This window comes from Ascidiella aspersa, chromosome 6 (assembly GCF_963924565.1).
Source record: "Ascidiella aspersa chromosome 6, kaAscAspe10.2, whole genome shotgun sequence".
NCBI classification, from domain to species: Eukaryota; Metazoa; Chordata; class Ascidiacea; order Phlebobranchia; family Ascidiidae; genus Ascidiella; species Ascidiella aspersa.
The window spans coordinates 13,383,503-13,408,013 of record NC_139452.1 but is presented as its reverse complement, the minus strand read 5'-3'; the positions used below and the strand labels follow the sequence as shown (position 1 = coordinate 13,408,013).

Sequence of the window (24,511 nt, the reverse complement as noted above, 5' to 3'; positions counted from 1 at the left end):
GCGTCGTAGTTCATAATAAACTTTAGATAAGCAATAATTTTGAAGACATTTAAAGGTTTGAGGGGTATTTGCCAAGCTTTAGTTAATTATTCATTTGTATTAAAACTGATCAATGAAGTAATCCACGCATGTTTTATAGGTACTATTTAACTATTTTCGTATAACAAAGGTGCCAGATAGGAAGAGATAATATCAGCTTAAACTGCCCCGCAGAAACCTTTTCTGTTCTTACTTAGAAGGGTGTCTTGCTTGATTTTATTGTCGTACAACGCACATATATGTATGTATAATGGGTAAAAGTGAACAAATTTTTGAACGGAAAGTTAAAAAATTTATTGCCAAACGCATGAAAATATTTAGAGATGACATTTCAAAGCTACGACGTTACTCTGACAAATATGTATTTTGTGCCGACGTTTCGTTTACCTATTCAGGCAACTTCTTTCTACAAATATTTTTCAGAAGAACCCTCTTTAAAACTGATATAATGCCTGGCAGCAACAGTATATTTATGACGTTACGTTATAACGAGACGTCTTAAACAAGGAACTCTGAGGTTATCGCTAAATATAAGGCACAAATATCCAACTTATACATTAGTTTAAACACAATTAAGGAGATGGCCTGGTACAAAAAATAAAATTTATTTTAGCGATACAACCTACCTGCCTAAATTATATTACCGGAGCGCTTTTCCGGCTTTCTTTCACTATTGATGTATATAATTGTATATCATATAAACAAGAAAAAGGCGCAATATAAAAAATCAACAACAGCAAGGTTGCACACCAACATGATTTTTTTATTATTATTTAGCAACGCTACCACGCATCTCTGAAATATGAAACTAGCTCAAGAATTGTTAATATTTTCGATAAAACTACCTTTTTGATAAATCGTGCAGTGCAACACTCTTTTGTGTAATCAAGAATATTGGATTCAAAAGGTAAGTAAGTTGTGAAAGGATAAGTCGTGACTCCACCAGCTATAGCAAGCTTCCGTCTATTCTAAAATCGTGCATCACCACTGTGAGTCTTTTCTGATTTTGTGTATCGAAAAAAACAATTACGGCGTGTTACAATTTTGCAATTGTAAGCTATATTCTAGTTTAAATGGTTGAGTCAAAAAACGACGAACTGTATAATTTTCCAGTTTTGTCAGCGATTTTGTGTTTCGTCAAGGAGTCATCATGTGATGAAAAGACTTTTGAACAAAAAAGTTACTATTTTAGTTACCTCGTTAAGTTTAATTTGCGCCATAAATGGTCTATTATTGTTATGATAAGTATGATTGTAGCACTGAATATGTGATGATTGTTTACCCTTGCCACTCAGTATTGCTTACTACAAAACTATTTCAGGTGCATAACAAACTGAAAATTTTATTTGTCTGCAGCCTTTGAGGCAGACTTGGACAACTAGATAATTCTAGTTTTCTAATTCATTGAATTAGAGCAAAATGCGGCTAATTCTACTTCTAATCTAATTTGTGAATTGTTTGTTTGCTCTAATTCTAGTTCGAATCTAATTTGGATTTTACCAAAAATGCTACTTTGTCCAACGACATTTTTAGTCTCTCAGTTCAAACGGAGAATTTCAATTGAAATTTTCTGGTTGGAACGACTTGTATGTAATTTTTACAGGCTAAAAAGCATAAAAATGCATACAAATTAGCACGCACATATTTACCATTCACGTATTTATAAGAATAAATTGTGATTAAATTGAATTGGTTGTAAAAACTAAATGTGATTCTAGTTCAAATTCTAGTTGAAATTTTATTTTTTAGGAATTCGGTAATTCTAATTCTAAACCAATTAGAAAAAAAACTCAAAACGATCTAATTCTAATTCTAATCTAATTTGGAAAAACTAAAATGCTCTAATTTTAATTCTAATCTAATTTTAAAAAGCTAAAATAAATCTAGTTGTCCAAGTCTGCTTTGAGGAAGTGTTTACATATTCTAAAAGTAGGCTACATATAATCAAAAAAAAGTTTACATATTTGAAATGTGTTATAACTTGTCCACGTCTGGAAAGTCCCTACGTTATAAAACTTTCTGGTTATTTTACCTAAATCGCGTTTCGTTTACCTTTTCTATAAACCATTTCAATAGAACTTCTCATTACAAATCGCGCACCTATCCACGCTTATAGGGTATAAGGACTCAAGCGGTAAGTTTTAATTAGCATGATTTAACCACTTCGACTGTCCGATATGTGCAATTTAGCAACTATATTCTCAAGTCTTGCAGCAAGACTTTTTTTATTTTATCAACGCAAGGTTTTTGTAAGTTTATGGGGTGGCAACCAAAGCTTTTTGTTCTTCGTCATGAATATTAATTTAAAATGTTTGCTGGCTGTTCACGTGTTTTAAAATTTCTTTATAAATTTTAAAATGGTTTTAATTGATCTTTAAAAACAAATTAGCAAAAAAAGCATATGTAGTTGTGGTTACAACCCATCTTTCTTCGAGTAGTCTATGTTGTCGGGTATTTTGGAAAATTAGCATGTAACGTAGCTTAGCCGCGTCACAAAAGAAACGGAAGTCACGAGATAAGCGAACTGTCAATTATACAATATGCTTGGACTGGCTATAAAAAGTGATTGCATTCTCATTTCATTACACCTTAATCAGATGCGACGAAAGACGGTTTACTTTAGCAGTTTTTACTGTAGGCTAAACATATTTAGTTTATGGAACAAAAAATACTGAAAACGCAGGATTAGTTTCTAAAAACAAAGTTTCTTTTAAATTATTTGACAAGTTTCAATAAGGTGGTCTGTGTTTTTTAGCTACAAATAATAAAACGGTGTTCAGCCGTTGCCAGATTTAGCACGCCCGTATTTTGTCGTCAACTACAATAAAAGTCTCTTATATATTTGTTCTATACACTATTATATTATTGTCACCACGAGTTCATAAAATAAATTTTAAACCGAACACTAATAAAAGGATATTTTCAAACCCATAGCCATACCTCTTTCAAGATGTTTTATTGAAACTTAAAAAAAGGTGTTTTGGTGAAACAAAAAATGGTTTCGTGGCACACATGACCTTTTAAGGCAGTGGTTTTCAAACTGGGGTCCGCGGTCCTTTTGGGGTCCGCGAGACAATTTTCTGGGACCACGAAGCACCTAACAAAAAATCAATACGACGCTCCTGAAGAAAAAAAATTTTTGTGCACTAAACTTTTCAGGCCACTTACTTTTCCAAACCAAGTTGATTATTGTTCATTCACGTCATTGTACGCTTCAAATTAAGTTGTCCATTGTGACGTCATAGTGTTGCGTTGCGATAATAAGAATTACGTTTTTACAGCTTGTCACGGTTTTAAGACTGTTCGTGATACCTTCACTCAAATAAAGTGATTCGTTAGAGGTTAACATAGCCGAACTGATAGTAAAGAAGCATGTGCACCCGTCCCCCATTGATACCATTAAAAAAACAACGTTTTATTTTGTATTTATTTGTGTATATTTTTAAGGGACCGTGAACAATAAAAAAATTGCTAGGGTACCGTTGCGTAATTTTAAAAAAAAAGTTTGAGAACCACTGTTTTAAGGGCTATAACTTAAAAACCACTTGTTTTTAGTAAATAATTATTTACCTGTAATTATAATTTATCTATTGAGACCATGTGCGGCGATTGATGATTAACTTGCCGTTTGACTATACCTACTTTATTTAGAAGAGTTGATTGTTTTAACTTCTAACTGTTTAAAGATGAACAAATTGACAGCCCTCGCTTTGTTGTTCGCCATCCTACTGGCTGATACGTGCGCGTCTTGGGGAGGGCGCAGAAGAAGGCGAGGCAGGGCACTTCGCAGAATCGTAAAGTGGGTAGGACACGGCATCAAGTGGTATCAAACAGTCAGAAAATATTATCCTCTTTTGGGGTAAGTACTATTTTACTATCGACTTTCAACTTCACTGCCAATTAGGCATCTTTTTATGAGGTGCAAACAGACCTGGTAGAAAGCAAAATGACTCTTTGAAATTGTTAACTATTGAGATTATATAATCTTTACTGTCTATTATTAAGTTTCCATAAATCATAATTGCTTGTTGTTCTGTTACAGAGATAGAAACACTGACGAAATGACAGACGCAGGTATGATCAGACACCAAACTGTAGTTAAAAGTTTATCATGATAATGTATTATATTAAAACCACTTTGTACTGTATGTTTTAAACCGATAATCGTATATAGATATTTGTAATATAATGCTAAATTCTATTTAACATTTTAAATTCAATAGAGAAAATTTTCAATTTGACTTACTCTAGTCTAACCGTTTCAAACAAAAGATAATTTACAAAAGAAAATATATACTTTATGAGCACAGTTTACGTAAAATGGCCATGTTTACCATTTTTAGAAATTGAAGCGTTAGTCTTAAACGACGAAAAGTTGCAACATATATTTGACGATATGGAAAACGAAAGGCTCGAGGAAGACTCGATAAAAAACGATGAGGTATTTTACAGGAAATATTCAATAAAAAATAGCATATGAAATATTTTTTTACACCAAGACGGCATTACATATTTTAGCATTAATCTTAGCTTAACTAGCAAAAACAACTCTATGAGAATTAAAGCATTATAATATTAAGTTAAAAACACGTAATATACGTTGTTGTACTAACGCAATGCATGGTTTAATTGACAGGTACAGTGAGATCTGCATCAAGAAAATGGAAACTAACTGCGTAACACTACAATTGAATAAAAATGATTTTCTTGAATTGGTTTGTGGTGATCTCATAAAAAAAGAAAAACTTGCAGGAATTGTCTTGCGCGCAGCGTAAATTGAACTTCCCGTTTAGGCCCCGAAATGTCATTCAAAATAAAACAAAACTATAGAGGCCAGTATATATTTATAAGAATTAGTGGAGTTATGAGCACAACGTAAAAATAGCAAATCGCATATCTATTATTGATTTTATTAATAATATCTTAAACAAGTTTTACAACATAGCGTACAAATGCGTTACGAAAAATGTTTACGAAGTCTTCTAAAATCCTCTCCAATAAAGATAGGCTAATGTATTCATAGATTTTACAGATTTAGGTTGACCTAGTAGCTACCTTTTCAGAAAGAATTTTCGGAAAGGAACTAGTTTTCCAAAGGAACCTAAATTTAGCGTTACGAACGTTCGTTTGTATAATGTACAACAAATTAATACTACGAGCCAAAAAACTAAGGGTGGCCTTTCATTTAAAATGTTATGCTTTTTAAAGTCGGTAAATGGAAGCAGTAAATTTGGCAATTGTGTTATAGTTCGTTTTACTTGCGACATTGTTTATTTTTTGATAGTTTATCGCCAGAAATAGTCGAACGTTTACCAATTCCATTTTCGAACTAATAGGGCTACGTGCGGCTCTGCCTAGGGTCAGCCAAAGTGGGTTTAAAATCAGTTCGAAAAGTTCTAACTAGGGTTAAATATAAATTAGGCTACACTTAACCCAAAACCGTTAGTTAAGCTATGAGGGTGTTAATAAATTTATATGGGCCTAAAGCAACTATTTAATAGAAAGTAATAAAAGCATGTAGAATTTTTGGATAAATATATGCTTACTCAGGCAAAAGTAACAGCATAAAAAAGAAATAGACAGTAAAGCAAATTTATTTGGCAAACGTAATGAACATTTGGTAGTTTTCCTATTTTTTTTTTTTTTCAAAAAAAAGATAATACAAAAACAACTATACCTAATAGTTTCGCCAAAAACTCATTTATCTCAGCAAGTCGAAATGTTTGACTTATCCGGTTCAGGTTCGGTTCGGGTTAAAGGATTGTTTTGAATCCGGTTCAGTTACGGTTTCGGTTCGGATCAAATCACAGGCTCCGGTTCAGCTCGAGTTCGACCATTGTTATTTTAACGAATACAATTAAAGTTGCGTTAAATCTAAAAATGTTCGTCAATAAATGTAGAAAATGGGCTTATTATTAAATTTTAACTCGTGTTAAATCAGTTTCATGCCGTATTAAAACGCAAGCAGCTCATTATTGAAATAAAAATTAAAAAGCAACGTTTTATTAAATCATTTTTTTTTTAATTTCGAAACAAGGCAACTAAACTTTTTGAAAAGTCACATAAAAATATATTTGTGTTAAAAATGTCAGCAACAAAGCGCAAAATACAAAAAAAGAGACGATTATGATCCTTTAATATTAATAATATTATTATAATTGGTAATATGTTATGAGTAACATTACCTACAAAGTTAGTCCAGTGCCATATATTAACAATAAATAGGCACTGTTTAGTACAAAAAGTTTTACAAAATTCGATTCGTGTTCATTTTATCTCTTTCATAGAGATCAATTTTAAGTTCAACTTTAAAGTCACACATGACTGATTTGTATCTTTGACTGCTTGTTTTTATAGACGCCTTTGGTACAAGACTGTATAATTGTAGGCTGCATGGAACACGAACACGGTTTGCACTAGAAAAGTAAACAATACTATCAGGATTAATAAATAAATCTTAACCCGGGCTAACTTTTTAAATTTGCATGTTATTGGTAGTACTTTTACGTATAATAACTCATGAAGTAGTGCAACTGAAATGTGGCATGAAGCGAGAAAACAAGAGAAGTTGGTACGAAAAGTGATTGTTGATTATCGAAAACGTGCCGAAAGAAGACACGACTATTATGAAAAGATTAAACAAGACCCGACGAAATTTATGCAGGTAGGCTTTTGGCTTTCCCGAGAAGCCACTGCGGAAAGTATGGCAAGTGCGCCCGTGAGTTTTTTTCAACCATTTAAAAGTGCACCCTGAAAAAATTCTGAACTGTACCCCATATATGTAAAACGCATGTGCGTCAGGCGTTTACAGTGCAATAAATGCATCTGAAAATCATAAAGTGCACCAGGAAAATCGAAAATGCACCCGAGGTGCACTTTTTTTACCTTTGTTACAGCCGGTCCCCAGGATTTTTTCGGCCGTGCACCCGCAAGATCTTGTCGAAATCTGCCATACTTTACAGACTGGCCGAGAAGGGGCGGGCTAAAAAGACTGTACAATCTGCATCAAAAGTGCATTGGCGAAATGTGAACATCGCACTTGATGTCCATGCACATTACAAACCACCAATGCAAAAAATACATAGGTGACCGATGCGAAAAAACAAAAAATAACACTGATAAAGTTGTTCAATCCTGACTTATATTTAGCAGGATATGATATTTTGTTGATTCACTAATCCTAAAACCTAAAAAAAAAAAAAAAAAAAATTTTTTTCAGGGAGCTAAATATTCCAATACATAAACAACTCCGGCGCTCCTCAACTTTTGCACATAGAAAGTTATTCAAAAACCAAAAAAATACTGCATACCACAACGCACATTATTCCCAACCTTACCCGACCACTAACTCGCAACCTAACCCAAATAATGTGCGTTGTGGTATGCAGTATTTGTTAATCGTTTTTTTAATTAATTTCTATGTTCATATAACTGAAGGAGCGCCACAACTCCACCCCTACCATACCATCAATGCATAGAAATATTGTGACCAAGCTTTTTTTTAGAATGTGCAACAGTAGCTTACTCTTTATGTGCAAATTTTCCACTCTCATCTTACACAAAAAGTTGTAAGAGTTAAATGAAAATCAGATTCTTAAAGATTCTCAAATATGTTGTGGCATCCTTGAGGATTAGAAACGGCACCCAGGTTAAGAACCACTGCTTTGGTAGACACAATGTGTACATTTTAGTTTTCAGTCAAGTTCTCCAGAACGCATTTTACTCATATTCTGTTAAACTGATTTTTGCCATGTTTATTCTAACAGCTTTTATTTTTGGTCATTTAACCATGACTTTTCTAACAATATATATATATATATTATGCTTAACTGATCTTTAAAATAATGCACTAAATTACACTCTGAATATAACCAAACTTCTACAATATTTGTTCTAAATTTATTTTTTTACAGATTCATGGCAGAAAATGCAAATTCCATATTGATGAGAATGGAGTTGCTAGTGATGGCAAGACCCACATGATGCCTTGGCAGGGAGACAAAACCAACATGATTGACAGGTTAGTTTACCAGAATTGCACTCTGTAACTAACAAAACAAGACAAAAAAAATTTGACCAAAATATTGGCATTTTAACCTGTTATATATATAAGAAAAACCTAAAAAAATGGAAAAACAATTAGAATAACTTTTATAAAACAAAATTTTGTAATATTAGTTTTAGGTAACATTTCTTGTCATTTCTTATTCACAACTAATAATTTAAAGCACAGCAGTGTATATTTTCATAATAATCTAACTTGATTTTTATGTTAATCCACATGTGTTTATGTATATATATTTGTTAACAGATTTGATGTACGAGCCCATCTTGACATTATCCCTAATGTCAAAAGCAACCCCAACTTTGACTTTTCTACTGATAAGCAGGAGAGAAAGTGCCAGTATGAAAGATACAGAATACTAATATACAACAAACACAGGTCTGTTACTCTATCATTCTTATTACACAACAGCAAAAAATGGTTATTTTGTGGAAGTCATGCTGGTGGTGGGTTTATTTGGTTGGAATATGCAGCTTAAATTGTTGTTTCCTGAAATTTTTATACCAAAATATATATGTTTCAATAAGTATTGTCATACATTTTTTACAAGCTACTTTAGGTAACAATGTGAGTTGTATAATTGCTCTTCCTAGATAAATACTCAAATAATTTGCTAATTTTCTTTACCTGCTGTTAAATAAACCTGTTTATATTACAAATAAACAATTGGAAAAACATGTGAAATTTCATTGCACACTTTCTATTAGAAAACTATTAATATAAAAATGTTGAGGTATTCCCTCGCCATGTATAAGAATAAGAACGGTGGTCAATTTATGATATTGTTGTTTGGTAAACGTTGTACCATAAGTTACTTTTTAATATAAACTTTTTTAAGTTTTTATGATTAATAAAGGATTAAATATTTTAGAGGGGTTTCTGAGGCGCAACATTTGAAGCAAATAGCAATCAATGAGAACTTCCCAGTGCTAACGTCACAAAAGCAGGAGGCTGAGACAAAAAAGCAGCTCCTTGCAGCTTCAAAGGCAACCATAGCTTATTCCTATGACGACGAAGGGTCAGGGCCGGGATCAAGTGGTTCGCAAATTAAGCACAGTCAAGCTGGTGTGGAGGAAGATGGTGGGAGGCAAATAATTATTGGCAATTAAATACTTAGCAATATAAATCTTAAATGAAAAATTAGGGGGTGGTTATGTTGCTGAATACCGATTATGCAATGTTTTTCTAAAATGCAATTGATGTAGATATTTCACATGTTTAGTATAATAATGTCACTGTTAAGTATATTAAATAATGTCACATGCAATTTAAGAACGTCTTGTCCTCTTAACTAAAATTCTATTTTGTTGTTGCTCATGCACATGCATAGATTTAGTTTATTTAAAATGAATTTAACTTATACAATACATACAGTTTTGTTTTGGTATTTGAAAGCTAACTTTTATAACAATAACTATAGTAAATAAGTAATACCAGTTTATAAAAAGCAATGAAGTCAAAGTCAGCGAGGTAAGTTTGGTGGTATTACGCATTTCATTTCTAGTCACGAAAACCAAGGTAATGAATAAAGTGAATCCAGTTTTCTCACAGTGACATACGTTATACGTTTTATCTAAAGCAAGACATTTCTAAAAAGTTCATATACAATACATATACATCTGTGTACAACAACTGTAATCTTAATCAAACTAGTTAGGGAAATCTACTATTCTTATAACAGGTGGTTGTACTGTGGTACTAGTAATCAAATGTACTATGTAAAGTTCTATTTTTTTGAAATTTCTGTTTTCGTTCATACATATTTAATTCTTATACATTTTAACTGTAACCTTGAGTTTGTGTTGTTCTGCAAAGTTAAGAGTTTCGCTTTGTCTTTTTTCCTAATTGGTAAAATGTTCCTTACATTTCATTAGATGAAGAGGATGACTGGTCCGACGAAGAGTTTTTAACCGAACTGGAGGATGTGCCGTCGATAAACGACCTTAACATCGCCGCTCTCGCCGACCTCGAGAACCTCTCCTTTGAGTTTGGCCTCTACATCAACGACTTTAGCGACTCCCTGCACTCGGACCAGAACATTCAAGACAAGATGAACAAAGTTAAGGCACTGGAAAGCGAGAAAGCAAAGATGGCCGGAAAGAAGTCGAGGCGCGAAAGGCGGATTTTGAAAGACAGCCGACTGAGGGTAACAATTTTGCCTTTAATGCACGAATTTTGCTGGTGTTTGTCGGAATTCGGTTATGTAACAAGGGTTTGGCGTTTACTATAAAAAGCTTCGAGCATTAAAACTAAATATATACTTATATTTGAAAAATGTAACATAGGAATAGCTAGCAGATTTCGCATATTTTAGTTTAGTTTAAAAAAAAAACACTTTTACTTGCTGTTTTCATGACATCTGCCTAACCATAACAAAATGATTATTTTTTAAATTGTGTCTTTTCTAGGTGTGAAATCTCATGTATATTCAATTCATTGGCCAACTCCTAAAAATTGCATATTTTGTTTTCAGAATCGTACAGTTGGTCCCCTCAGTTACATCCTGAGGCAAGCAGACGAAGATGAACATGACGCAGGTCTGTTAGATTGCCAATTTTAGGCAGACTACTGCCTGTATCTCAAACATTTGTAATCTTTGTTAAAAGTTTTTTTTAGTTTTATTTTAAAGGATTTTAATCTATAGCCTTGTTTAATATATGTTTTTATTTCGACGTTGATGTTTTTTCTAATTCCTGTTGCATTATTTGAGTCCGTTAAAACGTAAAGCACCTAATCACAGTAGATGTTTTTTATTCAAAAAAGGTGGTTTACGTTTTTTGTTCGAAACATTTATTTGTAAAAAAATTTTTATAAAATAGTCGTTACTGCCTTCGTACCACGCAACCATGTTTAAGTGTTAATAACTACGAGGTCCAGTACGATGCGGCCAATCTACCACGATGCACGTAAACTGAATTGATTTGCGGATTTTCATCTGCAGATTCGGGAAGCGAGTCGTCCTCTTCTAGTTCGGAGGAAGAGCAACCTCTTGCTCGAAAGTCAGCGGGCGGTGGTGACAGCGGAAAGATTGAGTTTATCACTAGTTTTGGCGAAAACAACAAGTCGGTCACTCTGCTAGTTTCGTCTTGCGTAACTTGACTCGGCGGCATACATGATTTTCGTAGAATTTCGATTCCAATCCGCAAAAATAGTAATTTACATAGCAGGGCGTTAGTTTACGAATGCTAAAATGCCGTATTTTTTTGTATCTTGTATCATATTTTGGCCACAGGTAGGTCAATTGAGGTCTAACGAGTTTAAATAAACAAAAATTTGCCTTATTGATTACCAAAATACAAAAACAATTATTTCGAAAATTTGCGGACTTTAATGATTGCGTTAAAAAAACTTGGCATGTGTACAACTTTACACGCCGATAAATCAAGCTAGCCTTGTTATTAGTTACTATTGTATGGTAATATTGCGTAGTTTTTAACACATTGCACCAGATAAACCAATTCTCAGGTAAACACTCCTGCAAGTAAGTGTCAGAGCAATCAAACCTATGCGGCCTAATGCCAGGGTTATGTGTATTTCAGAGGTTCCTCAAATACCTCGAAGTTGCCACAAAAGCCAACGCCAGTTCGCCCTCGACAAAGTCACCCAGCGAAACGCAGAAGTCGCTCAAAGTCAAAAATATCGAGGTCAAGGTCACCCCAGCGGCGGCGAAGGTCGCGCTCTAGGTCGAGAGAGCGAAGGTGAAGACCGACATTGTTATTTTGACCCGAAACTTTTGGCCCATTTTTGCCATAAATTATTGTATTCGAATAAAAGTTCCGACTATCCGCTATACTTTCCTTGAAGTCCTATCGACAAAAAAAATACCACGAATACCCGATTTCTTGGCAGGAAATTTCCCTAACCTCGTGTTTTTTTTCATTCTTACCTTTTATTTCTTTTTTATTACTCTTCATTTTAAATCACAGGCGCGACAGAGACGGCCGTCGCCGATCGCGATCACCGCACGAACGCCGCAGATCAAGGTCTCACGATCGCCACAAGCGGTCACGTTCTCGGTCCAGAGGCAGACGCTCAAAGTCGCCACAGCGCACAGGCAGAAGTCGCTCGCGGTCAAGAGGGTTAGCGCAGTGTGTTACTTTGGTGTTCTCGTTGTTGATGTGCGATAAACACGAGATTTTTCAGTGGTCAACGGCTGTAGTTAAAACTAGGCACGCGCTTATGTTTACGAATATAAGGTTTAATAAGCCATACATACTATAACGGTGCTTCTCAGTGCTCAAAGCAAAATGCTGTGCACGTCGGTTTGACTACATTCCTATATGTCGCATACCTTCTTTGTAGCTTCAGTCTAGTCAATTTCGACAATGTTGAATAATTTAACGTTATATTTCATATTATTTGATCTGTTTTTTCTCCTCTGTCGATCCCAGGGCTGAGAAGCCGGTGGCCACTGTAAAGTCTACCTCGACTCCGCAAACTCCCGGAAGCCAAACTAAGAAGCTCACGCCTCAGGAGCGACTAAAAATCAAAATGCAACGTGCTTTAAAAAAACAGGTAATGAGTTTTTGCAAAACACTGATTGTGCCATGAAAAACCACATATAGCAATAATTAAAACAATGTTTTCTGCGCTTAACGCCCAATCAATTGTACTAAATTTTTTTAACAAAAAGTATAGTAAAAAACATTCTGATTTCACTTTACAGCCGTAAGAACTCACCAAATGTCATACTTTTAGTTTACGAAAAGAGTTTATTTTTTCTGGTAAATCGTATTTAATTGAGTTGGAAGTACAGTGTTTTTTATTTTCTAATTATCGCTATTTTGCGAAAATGATAATTAGCAATAACGAGTCAAAGCATATATCTATTTAAAAAATTTAATACAGGACAAAATATACATAACTAACAGTGAAAACAAGGCGATGTTACAAATGAGCTATGTTGAATTTATAAAATGTCGTGCTTTAATATGTTTACTGAAAATACCAAGAAAATCCACGCATTGTGTTTTAAGTATTTTGACGTTTAACGAATTGTACATTATCTCCTTCCGTAACTAAACTCAATTAACTTTACGCGCTTTGTTTCAGCTGAAAGCGGACAAAGTAGCAACTGCCGATAAGCAGGCCAAAGCGTTTCAGGAGCAGCTGGACAGAGAAGACGAACTCCGAGCAATGTCGCGAAAAATCAGAAAAAAAGAGGACGAACGAAACGATATGTAAGGGCGGAAATTGCTAAATAATTTCAGGGTTGCAGTCTCATAACTTTGAAAAAACGATATATAAGTACGGCAGGGCTACATAATGCTTAACACTCTGCTAGTGTAATTTACAGCCACTGTGCGAAATTCCCACCCTTTTCTGATAGTTTTGAAAAATTAAAAATGGGTCTGCCATCAGTAGTGTGGTTTATATTGTTCTTGGATTTAGTTAACTTCAACAAAAAACAAGTATTTTCCTTGTTCAATATTTTGTCGGGTCGTTTTCGATTTAAACTATAAAGCCTGCTTGAACGACAAATCATTTGTTTTTCGTGTTTATCTTGCAATGTTTGTCAAATGTCGCTCTGTGAATATAGTATAAGTTTGGTAAATAACGCTTAAACTTGCACCAGCGTGTAGGGTACTCTTTATGTCTTTGTCAGGCAATTAAACTTCGCACTGCAATAAATCTACCACGCCTGTAGATCACTGTGGAATTTTACTGCTTTAGTCTGCTACACCCATTAGGGTGGCAGTTATTTGATTAACATCCCATTCGGGGAACTAAGCTTCACCGTATGTTGCATTACTTGGGCGTTAAGTCGGAATGTCAAACATAATTCAGAACACGCGTTTTCATGACTTCATTTACGTTAGCCTATAACAGCGTTTCTAATCGTGTAGTTCTTGTAACGATTTCATGTATGACTAATTGTGAAGTGGGCGCAAGAAGCAGGGGCGCCCGCAAAAAATTTTCCAGGGGGGGCAATCAGGGGGCGTAACCAGAAAATCAAAAAGGGGGGTCCTGAATTTTCAACTTAGGGAATTACCCTATTTTTCGTCTGACGTTATTGAATAATGACGTCATAAAATAGTGGCAGTATGACGTCATAGAATGGTGATTGCCAGACGTGCGAAAAAAACTAATCAGAAACAGCCAAATACGTCCAGCAAAAGCGACCACGTGCGTCATCGACAATCCTGTCAGGCGCCAGCTGCGAAATCACGGTGTGCAATCGTTAACTTCAGGCAAAAAAACAAACCAAGACCGTAAAAATGTGTGATTAATTGTCGTAGAATCACACATAATTCGACTATTAGCAGCGCAGTTTTCAAGTTTCATGATCGGAACCAGCGCTAAATTACAAGCATGTATGTCACCACTTGCAATACTAAACGAAGATCATTTTTTCCGGGTGGTATTATGCCACGATTAGCGCAACATCTGCGCCGAGCATTATGCCAAGTCAGCAAAATTACAAGCTGCGGTTGAGAGGAAATAAGTTGTGTCCACTGCACACTTAGCACGTGGTCTTAGAGTATGCTTAAAGAGCATAATTTTGCGTTAACCATCATTACTTAAAAATGGAGACTTTGAAACGCGCACGACAGTCACCATTATACCTCCTTTTAAGAATCTGCTTCAGTTAAACAAATGTCGATGTTACACCAACATCGGTTATAGCGCAGAGACCGAATGACGAGGAACATACTGCGTATAACTCGACGTTTTTTAGCGAGATAAAAACAAAGAAGGTTTGACTTAGCGTTGTCACCAAACAAAATACGAAAAACGGCGTTTTGCGGTCGATTTTGGTTTCGCATTAGATTAAAACGCGTGACCCAATTACTTACAAAGCACACCGCTTCGAAAAATTTGTTACGATGACAACGAACAAAAAACGATAATATCACTTACAAAAAGGGGGTAAGAACTCCCGCCCCCCTGGATACGCCACTGGGGGCAATGGATAATGTATAATATTTTTAAACTTCTTAAGTAATACATTACACTTATAAATAATACTAATAATCGCATTTTGAAATTTCAAGCCCCCCCCTCCCCCCGTGCGGACGCCCATGACAAGAAGTGTCGGTATTTTAACCAGCTCAAGATCTCCTCTATTCCATTTAATGTTTGAAGCAATGTTCTTTTTAAAACTTTGTTTTTAGAGATTCTCCGCTTCGGGGTTACCGTTACTGAGTCACCCTTAAGCCCACCGCACGGCCCATGGACATCATACGCCTCCGCTGATGCCATCTGATCGTTATCGTTTATTGTGCTTTGTTATCGCGTTTTAAAGCACGCTAATAATAAAAGTACTGTTCTTTTTGCTGGAGCGTGTTTGCGTTATCATTAAGTAGCCTACGGTACGTTTAAATCATACTTAAAATGTAACCTAGTCCAGGAGCAGCCCCACAGATTTGTTTATGTTTTTTGTCTAACATATTCCAAATAAACAATTGAAAACAAATTACTGCATTTTTTTTCTCATGGTTAGTTACAATATATTATATTTCAATTGGTAGGTATGGCAGACATTGGTATAACTCTTCCAAAACATCTACTGGACAGTACTACCTTTATTATTGAAGTTTTAAGGAAAAAATTAGGTGTTTTTAAATTTAAGATTTGTGGTTAAACTATTTTATGCAGCATCAGGTGATATCAAAAAGTAGGCGATAATAACATTTGACTGCAGCACTATCTGTGTACCGTCTATCGGTGACCCTTTCGTCGGCGCCAAGATCGCAATCAAAGTTTGCACAAGATTTTTACTAGTTCGAACTCAGCAGTATATTCAGTACGATTACTATTACTTATCATATTTTTAGACATATGGGTCGAGTTTGATTTGCGCAACCGTCGCATTAGAGGATTTCACGAGATGGGAGATAGACTAGTAGTGGTCATACCTAATGAGCCTAGAACACAATAAATATTTTAGAAAAACACACGTAATCGCTTTAGTAAATCAATTCCGACACTGTCGAAAAAATGCCTTGATAGAAAGGCCGTCATACAGCTAGTGACAAAGGTCCGGGTATGTAAGCATGAATAGCCTTTCAGGGCGCGACCAAGTCCGTTTATTTGGCTTAGGTGGGGCGAGGCGTAGGTGCCGGCCAAGCGGCGTAGCACGCCGCTATTGTTTACCAAATGTTGGAGGAAGAAGGCAGGCTGTATCACTACAACCAGCAGTAGCAGACAACCTGCTTGCTTTTGTACAGTCATGTGTTCGGTGTGTGTTGCTACAAAACGTTAGTGATGTTCGGCCATAGTAACCTGGCTTGTTTAGGCAAGTGACTTAAAAGCCATTTTTCGTTCGGTTTATTTATTTATTTTGTACCGATTTGGTCATACAGTTGTTGTGTTATGCGTTACTTAAAGAGAATTGACAGAGCTGAGCCTGATTTTGTTTTATTTACAAATCACACCGTTTAACAATGATGGGCAAGTCCTGAATAGCAAGCAGTCGCCTTCTATTGATATTTTGCATAGTAACATAAAAGTTATCTGTTGTTTGAAATGTAGTTTTACTTTCGAACAGTTGCATGAGATAAACTTCAGCCACACCCAATGTGAATCCCCTTTTTATGCAACTACTTTTTTTAAGGAAGTAAAATGTAGCTAGTAAGGTAAAGTGTGTATTTTAAATTTCAATAAAGTCAACATGCCAAACAAAACTATAGTTGTGGGCTGCTGGTTCAGCAACAAAAAGAAAAAGAAAGTAAATATAGAGCAACTTGAAGTAATTTTAAGGTAAGTCTGTTAAATGTTGAACCTTTAATTTTCATGTACATAATTATTATATCTGTAAAAAGTGTAATTAATAATAACAATAATATTTTTTACCAAATGTTTGAATACCATTGTAATGTGTGTTTTTGTTTTCAGCAAATGCAATGCCCAGTTAAAAGAGGTAAATATAAACTTTTGCTTATTAAATTGTACCTCATGATCTTTTTTTAGTTTGTGGCGTATTTAAATTATAAAATATTTTGGTATAAAATGTAGTTGAAATTTCCGTCGGCGTTTACTAAAATTTTAGCCAAAAGTTTACTCACTCAAATACTACATTGTATTAGTTGTGTTTCCCTTGTAAGAAAAATTTTCCAATTTGATATAAGATTTTTACCAGAAATTACAAATACTTAAAAAAAAAAGACATATACATTTGTTTTTTCTTGCTGTAGATTGATATGAATAAGGACTTAGAGCCTCAAGGTCCATTTGATGCCATCATTCACAAAGTGACTGATTTAATGATTGAACAGATTCATGGCAATGAAAAGGCCTCTAAGAGCATGGAAAAATTTGAGGTATGTTAAAGTTAAATTCACCCAATAACAAAAAACCTAAATTTGTACAAAAGCGACACTCAACTCAACAAACTTTATTTCATGTTTGCTTTAAATTTCATTTGTTCGCTACTGCCTAAATTCTGATAAAAACGTTTTGTTTTTTGAAATTGAAATATCAATTTAAACAAAAAGTCTATTTATGCGCTATAATACAATAAAACCAGGGCGTGTTATCCAAATAAATTCTTTTGTTATTTTTGTGTACTTTGCAAACCTCTTAAACCATGTGTCCTTAACTTGTAAAGGCTTATTTGAAAAGGAACCCCCACACATTGGTGGTGGATCCGTTAGTTAGTCTGAGGAAGCTCATCAAAAGATATGACACCTACAAACTCATTCAGGAAACCAAAATATGCAGTCAAGGTATATTTATACTTCCATTCTATAGTCATGTGAATATCTTTAGGTTAACTATTTGGTGCCATGTATAAGAGCAAACAACACCATTAATAGGCTTGGTTTGTAATGCATTTTAGACTGGTTTGAAACCCTTGATTTTATAGCAGTTTTTTTAAACACTGATCTTATTTCATTAGGTACACTATGCACGGATCTGTAATAAACATGAATTTTAAAACAAAAAAGATTAAATAAGGATTTTAATGTTTTTTAGTCGCATTAAATGATATTGATGAAGCGGGCAAAATGAAGATGATGTCGACTTACCTAACCTTTTTGACTTTATTATTCATTATTAAACTTATTTCAGTTGTTTAGGTATAAATATGGTATATGTTCGTTGTTATTTGTTTATGTATACTAAATGGCATTATTGGTGTTGTTTAGTTTATTCAAATTTAAACACTTATCTTTGTTTTCAGGCGTGATTCATGTGCCTACCTTTACATTTATACATTCCCGGGACACTGATACCATATTAAAGCAAATGAAAGAAAACAATGTTCGGTTTCCCATAGGTATGTTTCAAATTTAATTAATACATTAAATATAAAACCTTTTTTTAATTTACTTAATTTTAGTTATGTTTGGTATATATATACAGGGTGTCCATAAAGTCTTTTTACAATTAAAAAAATCATAAAAAATGAGATATCGCAATAAGGTTTGTTTTATGTTAATCAGTATTTCATAAAGTTTTTATTGACACTAAAATTTATTGTTTCAAACAAAATTTCTAAATTAACTGTTTAGATGTGCTTCGTGCAACTAATGGTGCCCATATAGAAGTGTATTCAATAAAGTAATGATATTTTTAATTAAATGTTGATTAAATGTTTAGAAGTGTATTTAATGAGTCAATAAAAACTTTATGAAATACTGATTAACAAAAAACAAACCTCATTGCGATATCTCATCATTTCACTTTTTAATAATTTTTTAAATTGTAAAGAGACTTTATGGACACCCTGTATATTAATAGAACAACACCTTTAAACACTTAAAAGCATGATCTAACAAATACCTAAACATATTCACAGTTTGCAAGAAAAATATAGCACATGGTGCTGAATCCCACAAGGTATGTGTTACCGAATTACTATTTATTTATTCTAATATATCAAATAGAGCCTGACTGTAATTTTCGAATTATTTTGTCACGTTTTCCATAAGTCAATAATGACAAGATATCATATCTCATTTTGTTTTCACTTGGCGTGGTGTCAACAGTGCTGAGCAAACACACCGGAGGGTTTAATAAATAATGTTTGTAAAGCTCTTGAAAAAGTGTTCACAATCGGGTGGAAGTGTTTGCCGAAATTAATTTTTAACACTAGATGTAAATTAATGTTTGTCATTGAAACAAATTTTATCCTTGCATACATAGCATTAAATAGTATACAGAATGTAGAACCAAAGGATATAATATATACTTGTAAAAGGTATTTTAAACTATAATAATGAATATTAAATCAAACGTAAAAAATTAAGATATTATGTTTTTAATGGTGTATTCAAATCTTGCATTGGCCAAGTTATATTTTACTTTCTTTTTATTCTATTTTATGTGCAATGAAACTCGTGAATTGACGTCACTTTCGTATTTGCTACAGTTATGTCATTCTTAATTTAACGCACCATTACAAGATAGCATTACACCTAAACCCATGGGGAGATTAGATGTGACTGAACCTAGTAGCGGCCACAATTGACCTATTGTTGTGGTTATTTTTTCTTAGATGTCAATGATTTTCAATGCAGAAGGACTCAAAGATGTTGACCCGCCTTGTGTGGCACAAACTTTCATCGACCACAATGCTTTGTTATACAAGGTATGTATTTTGCGCAAACAAAACAAACTTTGTTTTCTCTGTTAGACTTACCTTTGGTAAACGCTGATATGCACCTAGATTTTGCTTTTTTGTAAACGACTTAACCTGGACCGAAGGTATTTTAAAATGACTAACATTGCCACCAGTTTGTGAGTCTTCTGCTCAACGATCAACCTACGTTCACCAAGGCCTAAAAACTTTTCTTCTGTAACGCTTCACGGTCTTTTGACAGAGACTCATATTCCTGATATGCAAAAAGTCGACTTGATTTGTTTCCGCCTTTGCAGATATACGTGATCGGCGACAGGTACCACATGGTGAAGCGGCCGTCGCTGCGCAATTTCACCCGACAGGACTGGAACGACCACAAGACCATTTTCTTCAACTCGCACAACATTTCCAGCGGCGATTCCGAACGATCCGACTTAACTAAGGCAAATTACGACTGTTATTCTTTTCTTTTATTAGATTTATTTGCCACACACGGAAGACAAAGCGACATGTTATTTAAAAATCCTTTATACGTTCCTTCTGTATTTACATTGGTATTGTTAACTAGCTGTCACATACAAGAAAAATGAACCCACGAGACATAGCCCGCTGAAGTTTTGCAACATTTCCTTGAAAAAACATACTAGTAGATAACTCTCTGTTTCTATAAAACGTAGGTCGATTCGTTTTAAATAAACAGTACCTTATTGATCGCGATGGCGTTACTATTGTCGGTACCATTTTCAACGGGCTTTTAAATAGACGCAGACACCAACTTGCAAATTGCTTTGAACTTTACGCTTACCGTCATAAACTGTCTCGTACTGAAACTTGTCTCACCCATATAAAAGCTTTATATTTCTTTCCATGCCGGTGTCCATTGTTCACTTGTAATAAACAGGGCGATACCGAACGTCGTAAAACGCCGACACGCGTTACGTTGAGGTGTACTCCCAAATAGTTCCACAATTTTCCAAGAACCTCACGTTGGTTTGAGTAGAGTGCGTGTGACTTTGCCGGGTATAATTGTTGGCATAATTGTTGCGATCATCAGTCGATTCCAAATCCTCTGCGTCAATGTAAACTTTTCTTGATGAAGCCACCAATGTTGTAAGAATCAGCTTGTTGCAGAAATCCCGTTATGCACAAAAAAACAGTCATTCACAAAATCACTCGTGCACAAAATCACTCATGCATAAGAATCAGTCATGCATGAAAGCACTCCTGTCTGCAGCCGCGTGTCCAAGGTGGGGGGTTTGGGTGTCCGGACCCCCGATTTTTCATTAGTGATGTTATCGTTTTCTGTTCTTTTTTGCCAGGGTTTTACTTACCGTCCTAAGCGGCAATGCTTTTAATGTAATTAGGTAACGCGTCTTAAGCTAATGCGAAACCAAAATCAAACGCAAACGCCGTTTTTCGTCTCCTGTTAGGTCGACCGTAAACGCAGGATACTTTTTCTCTTTCGCCTTTCGTTATTCGTTCAGGTTGGCTGATTAGCAAGTGTGTGTTCGACAATGACAACGCAAAAGTAAAAACAATGACAACGCAAAAGTGGCCTTTTTGTTTAATGATTGTTACCGCAAAATTATTCTTTATAAGCATATCCGAACATCACGTGTTTAGTGTGTTATTGACACAACGTATTTTCCCTCAACCGCAACTTGTATTTTGCTCATTCGGCACACTGCTTGGCGCAGATGTTGCGCTAATCGTTTCATAATAACACCCGGAAAAAACCCGGAAAAAAAAGAAATAAAGTTAACAGTAAAAACTCTCTTTCCTCTTCAGATGGATGAGGGGGTTCCCCGTCCTATTGACCCAACTATTGTGACCACCCTCACCAGTCAACTCTATCAGGAGATCAAGATGACCTTGTACGGCGTTGACGTCATCGTTTGTCCGGAAACCAATCGTCATTACGTCATCGACGTCAACGTATTTCCGGGTAAGCCTGCTGACTGTTTATCAAAATAAATTTATCTTTTTGGTTTGATTTAATTACATTAATCTGGTATGGAATGCAAGTCGTTGTTTCATATGCCCGAAACTATTTTTTGTGAAATGCGACCTTCTTGGGCTTTGGTATTTGTTTTACATATTTTTTGTGTTTTTAACTAAAAAAAGGCAATGGCGAATACCATTTCGGGTATTTTCACGTTTTGTTGACGCCTTTTATTTGCAATTGTAAAAAGATATTGCTGTTACGGCACAAAAGCGAAGTGATTGGTGTTTTCACGAAAAGTGCATTGATTTTTAAACCTAATGTTTCCATTTTGTCTTACTTTGTTCATCCTTAGAATGTTTTTTTAGTTAGACATGTTGTGCGTTGCATTAACGATATATGGCTAATATGAAGAAATAATAATCCCTGGAATTTTTCTGATTTGTTACATTCGATATTTGATGCCAGTGGTTTGTTTCGGCAATATTGCTAGAAATACAAGTTTTATTGCGTGCAGCCGAGGCGAGGACATCAACTGAGAACATTTATCGCTCTTCGTAAGATTTTCGCAAAACGCCTTCTTTAAACGCAGAAACGCCGTTTTTTGAATGATCAGTTTCAAAGCATTAAACATTGGGCGTTTTTCAGGCTACGACGGCGTGAACGACTTTCTCCAAATCCTGGTCGACAGCGTCATGTCGCAGATCGACGGTGCTCACCCTGTCGCCCCGGATCAGGCTAAAGGCGATTGCCTGCTGGAGAAACAAAAGCCATCGGATAATCAAATTCCAGTGATCGACACGCACTTATCGAACGGGCTCATCAAAACCAACGGACACTATAGCAGCAATGGAGCGGCAAGCTGAAGCTAAAGATGCCCTTCTGCTGTGTTTTATACGGATTTTTGACGTCCACCATTTTATGCAGGCATTTTAGTGTGCTTTTTTCCCACCTTTCTTCCCCTATCTTTTAAAATATGTTAGATCAGTATACAATATACATGCACGAAATTTGTTAACTAAATGTATATCAAATGCACTATATAAATAATGTTCATTTTATATAAAGTAAGAGGGGAAAAGATGTATAAACATTTTACGCGATATATCACAACCGTAAACTTACCTAAAGGTATTTTGTGTGGATAATCAAATGAACTCTTAAAATTGTCCATACTCAAACTCAACATTTCATGTTTATGCATAACAGAATTATCGTAATTTCGTCGAAGCTTTAATAATTAGGCACATTGATGTAATTTTGTGTTTCTTTTTTTACCATGCGAACGTGATACTCAACCTGAAACAAGAACACGATGTGTGACAAGCCGTACTCAGTAAGCAAATTTGCTTGGTTTTATCATGACCAATCCGATTGGTTACCTAATAATAGTGCGCTTCAATGAGTTTTAAATTGCTATTGTGAACTACTTGCTTTGTGTTTGTCTTAACGACATAATTTATTTTTTGTTTTTTGCAATGCTGTCTCAGTAAATTAAACTTTGATTTATCGCCTTAAAAGTGATATCCTAAACGTTGGGAATAAAACTCTTTCCACAGACTGATTTTTGAAGTAAGTTTTTAATTTAAATTTTTTTTTTTAAAGCCAAAAGTTTAGTGTTAGTGTTAATTAATCGAACTTACGAAGTGCAAAGTTGAACTAAGATACAGTACTGTCCAAAATTCACAGCCCAAAGCGGGTATTACCGCAGCATAAGTCCATCAAAGACACTAAAGTTTGACTGTTTGTTAACTCGTTTGTTAAATTTACGTTGTGAAATTGTCTTATATGCCACCCTGTTATAAGGTATGCTTCAAGTCCGACACAGCTTCGAATTTTGTTATTCACTGCGAAAAAGATATGCTAACCTATAACCATTGAAAACGGTTTGAAGACTAAATAAAATAAGCACAAGGGTCGGCATTTTTTGGCCTTGGGACTGGTTAAAAACTAAGATTTTTTTATCACGGACCGGCCTTCAAAAGCAAATGTTCAGTAAAGGAACTTAATTACAACATTTTTTTAATGAGAGCTAGTTTTGCAGCAGCGAGATGCTCCTACCTAGGAATTATTAAACCTCATCAAACCTGCAATGTGTACCTCACGCCCAGTCTGTTTCACGGTTTCGTCTTTGTTCCTGGCAGCACAGAAAAATCCAGACTCTCATAAGTAAGATGTCGGAAATGTCAGCAAAGTTTTTAAGGCTGTTATAACAAGGGGAGGATATTCTGTTAAGACCTTTATACAAAACTTCGGTGGAGTCGTTGTATGAAAAGTAAATTTTAGGCAACCATCATTCGCAATGTCCAGCAGTTGGTCCTCTTGTCGTTCAGTTAAGGTCGATTCACCTGTCTCGAAGGATTACAGTTTCATTTATTCGCAGTCCTAGGGTCTTTAGCGTTTGAACTCCATAAATATACCACGCAAGTGACTGCTTACAAGGTAGGAGAACGCTTGTTTAGGTTCGTTTTCTTATAAAGTTTCCGTTAAAGTTTGAAACATTCCAAATACCCCTTTGCTTACGCGTTTTTCCCATTATTACGTGTCTATGAAAATGCAGCCACTTTATCTGCCAACTTTAATAAAGTAGTAAGTTTTCCCTGAAGTGAAAGACTTGATTCGTTGAGCAGATTGAATACGTCACACAACAAGTATTTAGCAAGCATGCAAGATCTGAATGCGCAACCCTGCTACGAACCGGTAACGAACAACTCGCGGACCGGCGGTTGCCGACCACTGACCTAGCATACATATTAAATCTGTAAGCTTCTATCTTAAATAAGTGTTTATTTTAAGTTTTGTGTAATGGCCTTAACAAGTGTAGACGGGAAACGTAACAACTTTGTGCGGAGAACCACTGACTTTTAGTAAAGTAATGGACCCTCTATTTAGAATACTTATCAGAGTTCGCTATATTGATGTTATCGTAATTTAAGGC

At 35.1% G+C, this 24,511-nt stretch overlaps 2 protein-coding genes across 2 annotated transcripts; both read left to right on the top strand.

The window, feature by feature from the left end:
* Window positions 1–6,541: 6,541 nt before the first annotated feature.
* LOC146139987 (CLK4-associating serine/arginine rich protein-like) lies at window positions 6,542–15,484 on the top strand. The gene is made up of 12 exons (XM_083391608.1): window positions 6,542–6,703; window positions 7,953–8,059; window positions 8,351–8,482; window positions 8,976–9,184; window positions 9,979–10,250; window positions 10,578–10,641; window positions 11,046–11,166; window positions 11,644–11,802; window positions 12,031–12,183; window positions 12,496–12,619; window positions 13,157–13,284; window positions 15,220–15,484. Exons 1-12 carry the CDS (start codon window positions 6,578–6,580, stop codon window positions 15,248–15,250), a joined length of 1,626 nt encoding a protein of 541 aa, XP_083247734.1. The 5' UTR covers window positions 6,542–6,577; the 3' UTR covers window positions 15,251–15,484.
* Window positions 15,485–16,640: 1,156 nt separating this feature from the next.
* LOC146139986 (inositol-tetrakisphosphate 1-kinase-like) lies at window positions 16,641–22,584 on the top strand. Its single transcript, XM_083391823.1, has 10 exons — window positions 16,641–16,807; window positions 16,943–16,967; window positions 17,242–17,367; window positions 17,655–17,772; window positions 18,231–18,326; window positions 18,849–18,889; window positions 19,548–19,640; window positions 19,928–20,074; window positions 21,420–21,576; window positions 22,222–22,584. The coding sequence occupies exons 1-10, from the start codon at window positions 16,719–16,721 to the stop codon at window positions 22,437–22,439; spliced, it is 1,110 nt and encodes a 369-aa protein (XP_083247949.1). The 5' UTR covers window positions 16,641–16,718; the 3' UTR covers window positions 22,440–22,584.
* The last annotated feature ends 1,927 nt before the right edge of the window (window positions 22,585–24,511 follow it).

Excerpts from the sequence above, each read along its gene's own strand:
- LOC146139987 (XM_083391608.1), top strand. The coding sequence starts at position 6,578 with ATGTGGCATGAAGCGAGAAAACAAGAGAAGTTGGTACGAAAAGTGATT. Across the intron at positions 8,483-8,975 it reads CTAATATACAACAAACACAG|AGGGGTTTCTGAGGCGCAAC; the intron begins GTCTGTTACTCT and ends TAAATATTTTAG. Across the intron at positions 11,803-12,030 it reads TCTAGGTCGAGAGAGCGAAG|GCGCGACAGAGACGGCCGTC; the intron begins GTGAAGACCGAC and ends TTTAAATCACAG.
- LOC146139986 (XM_083391823.1), top strand. The coding sequence starts at position 16,719 with ATGCCAAACAAAACTATAGTTGTGGGCTGCTGGTTCAGCAACAAAAAG. Across the intron at positions 17,368-17,654 it reads AGAGCATGGAAAAATTTGAG|GCTTATTTGAAAAGGAACCC; the intron begins GTATGTTAAAGT and ends TAACTTGTAAAG. Across the intron at positions 20,075-21,419 it reads AACGATCCGACTTAACTAAG|ATGGATGAGGGGGTTCCCCG; the intron begins GCAAATTACGAC and ends TTTCCTCTTCAG.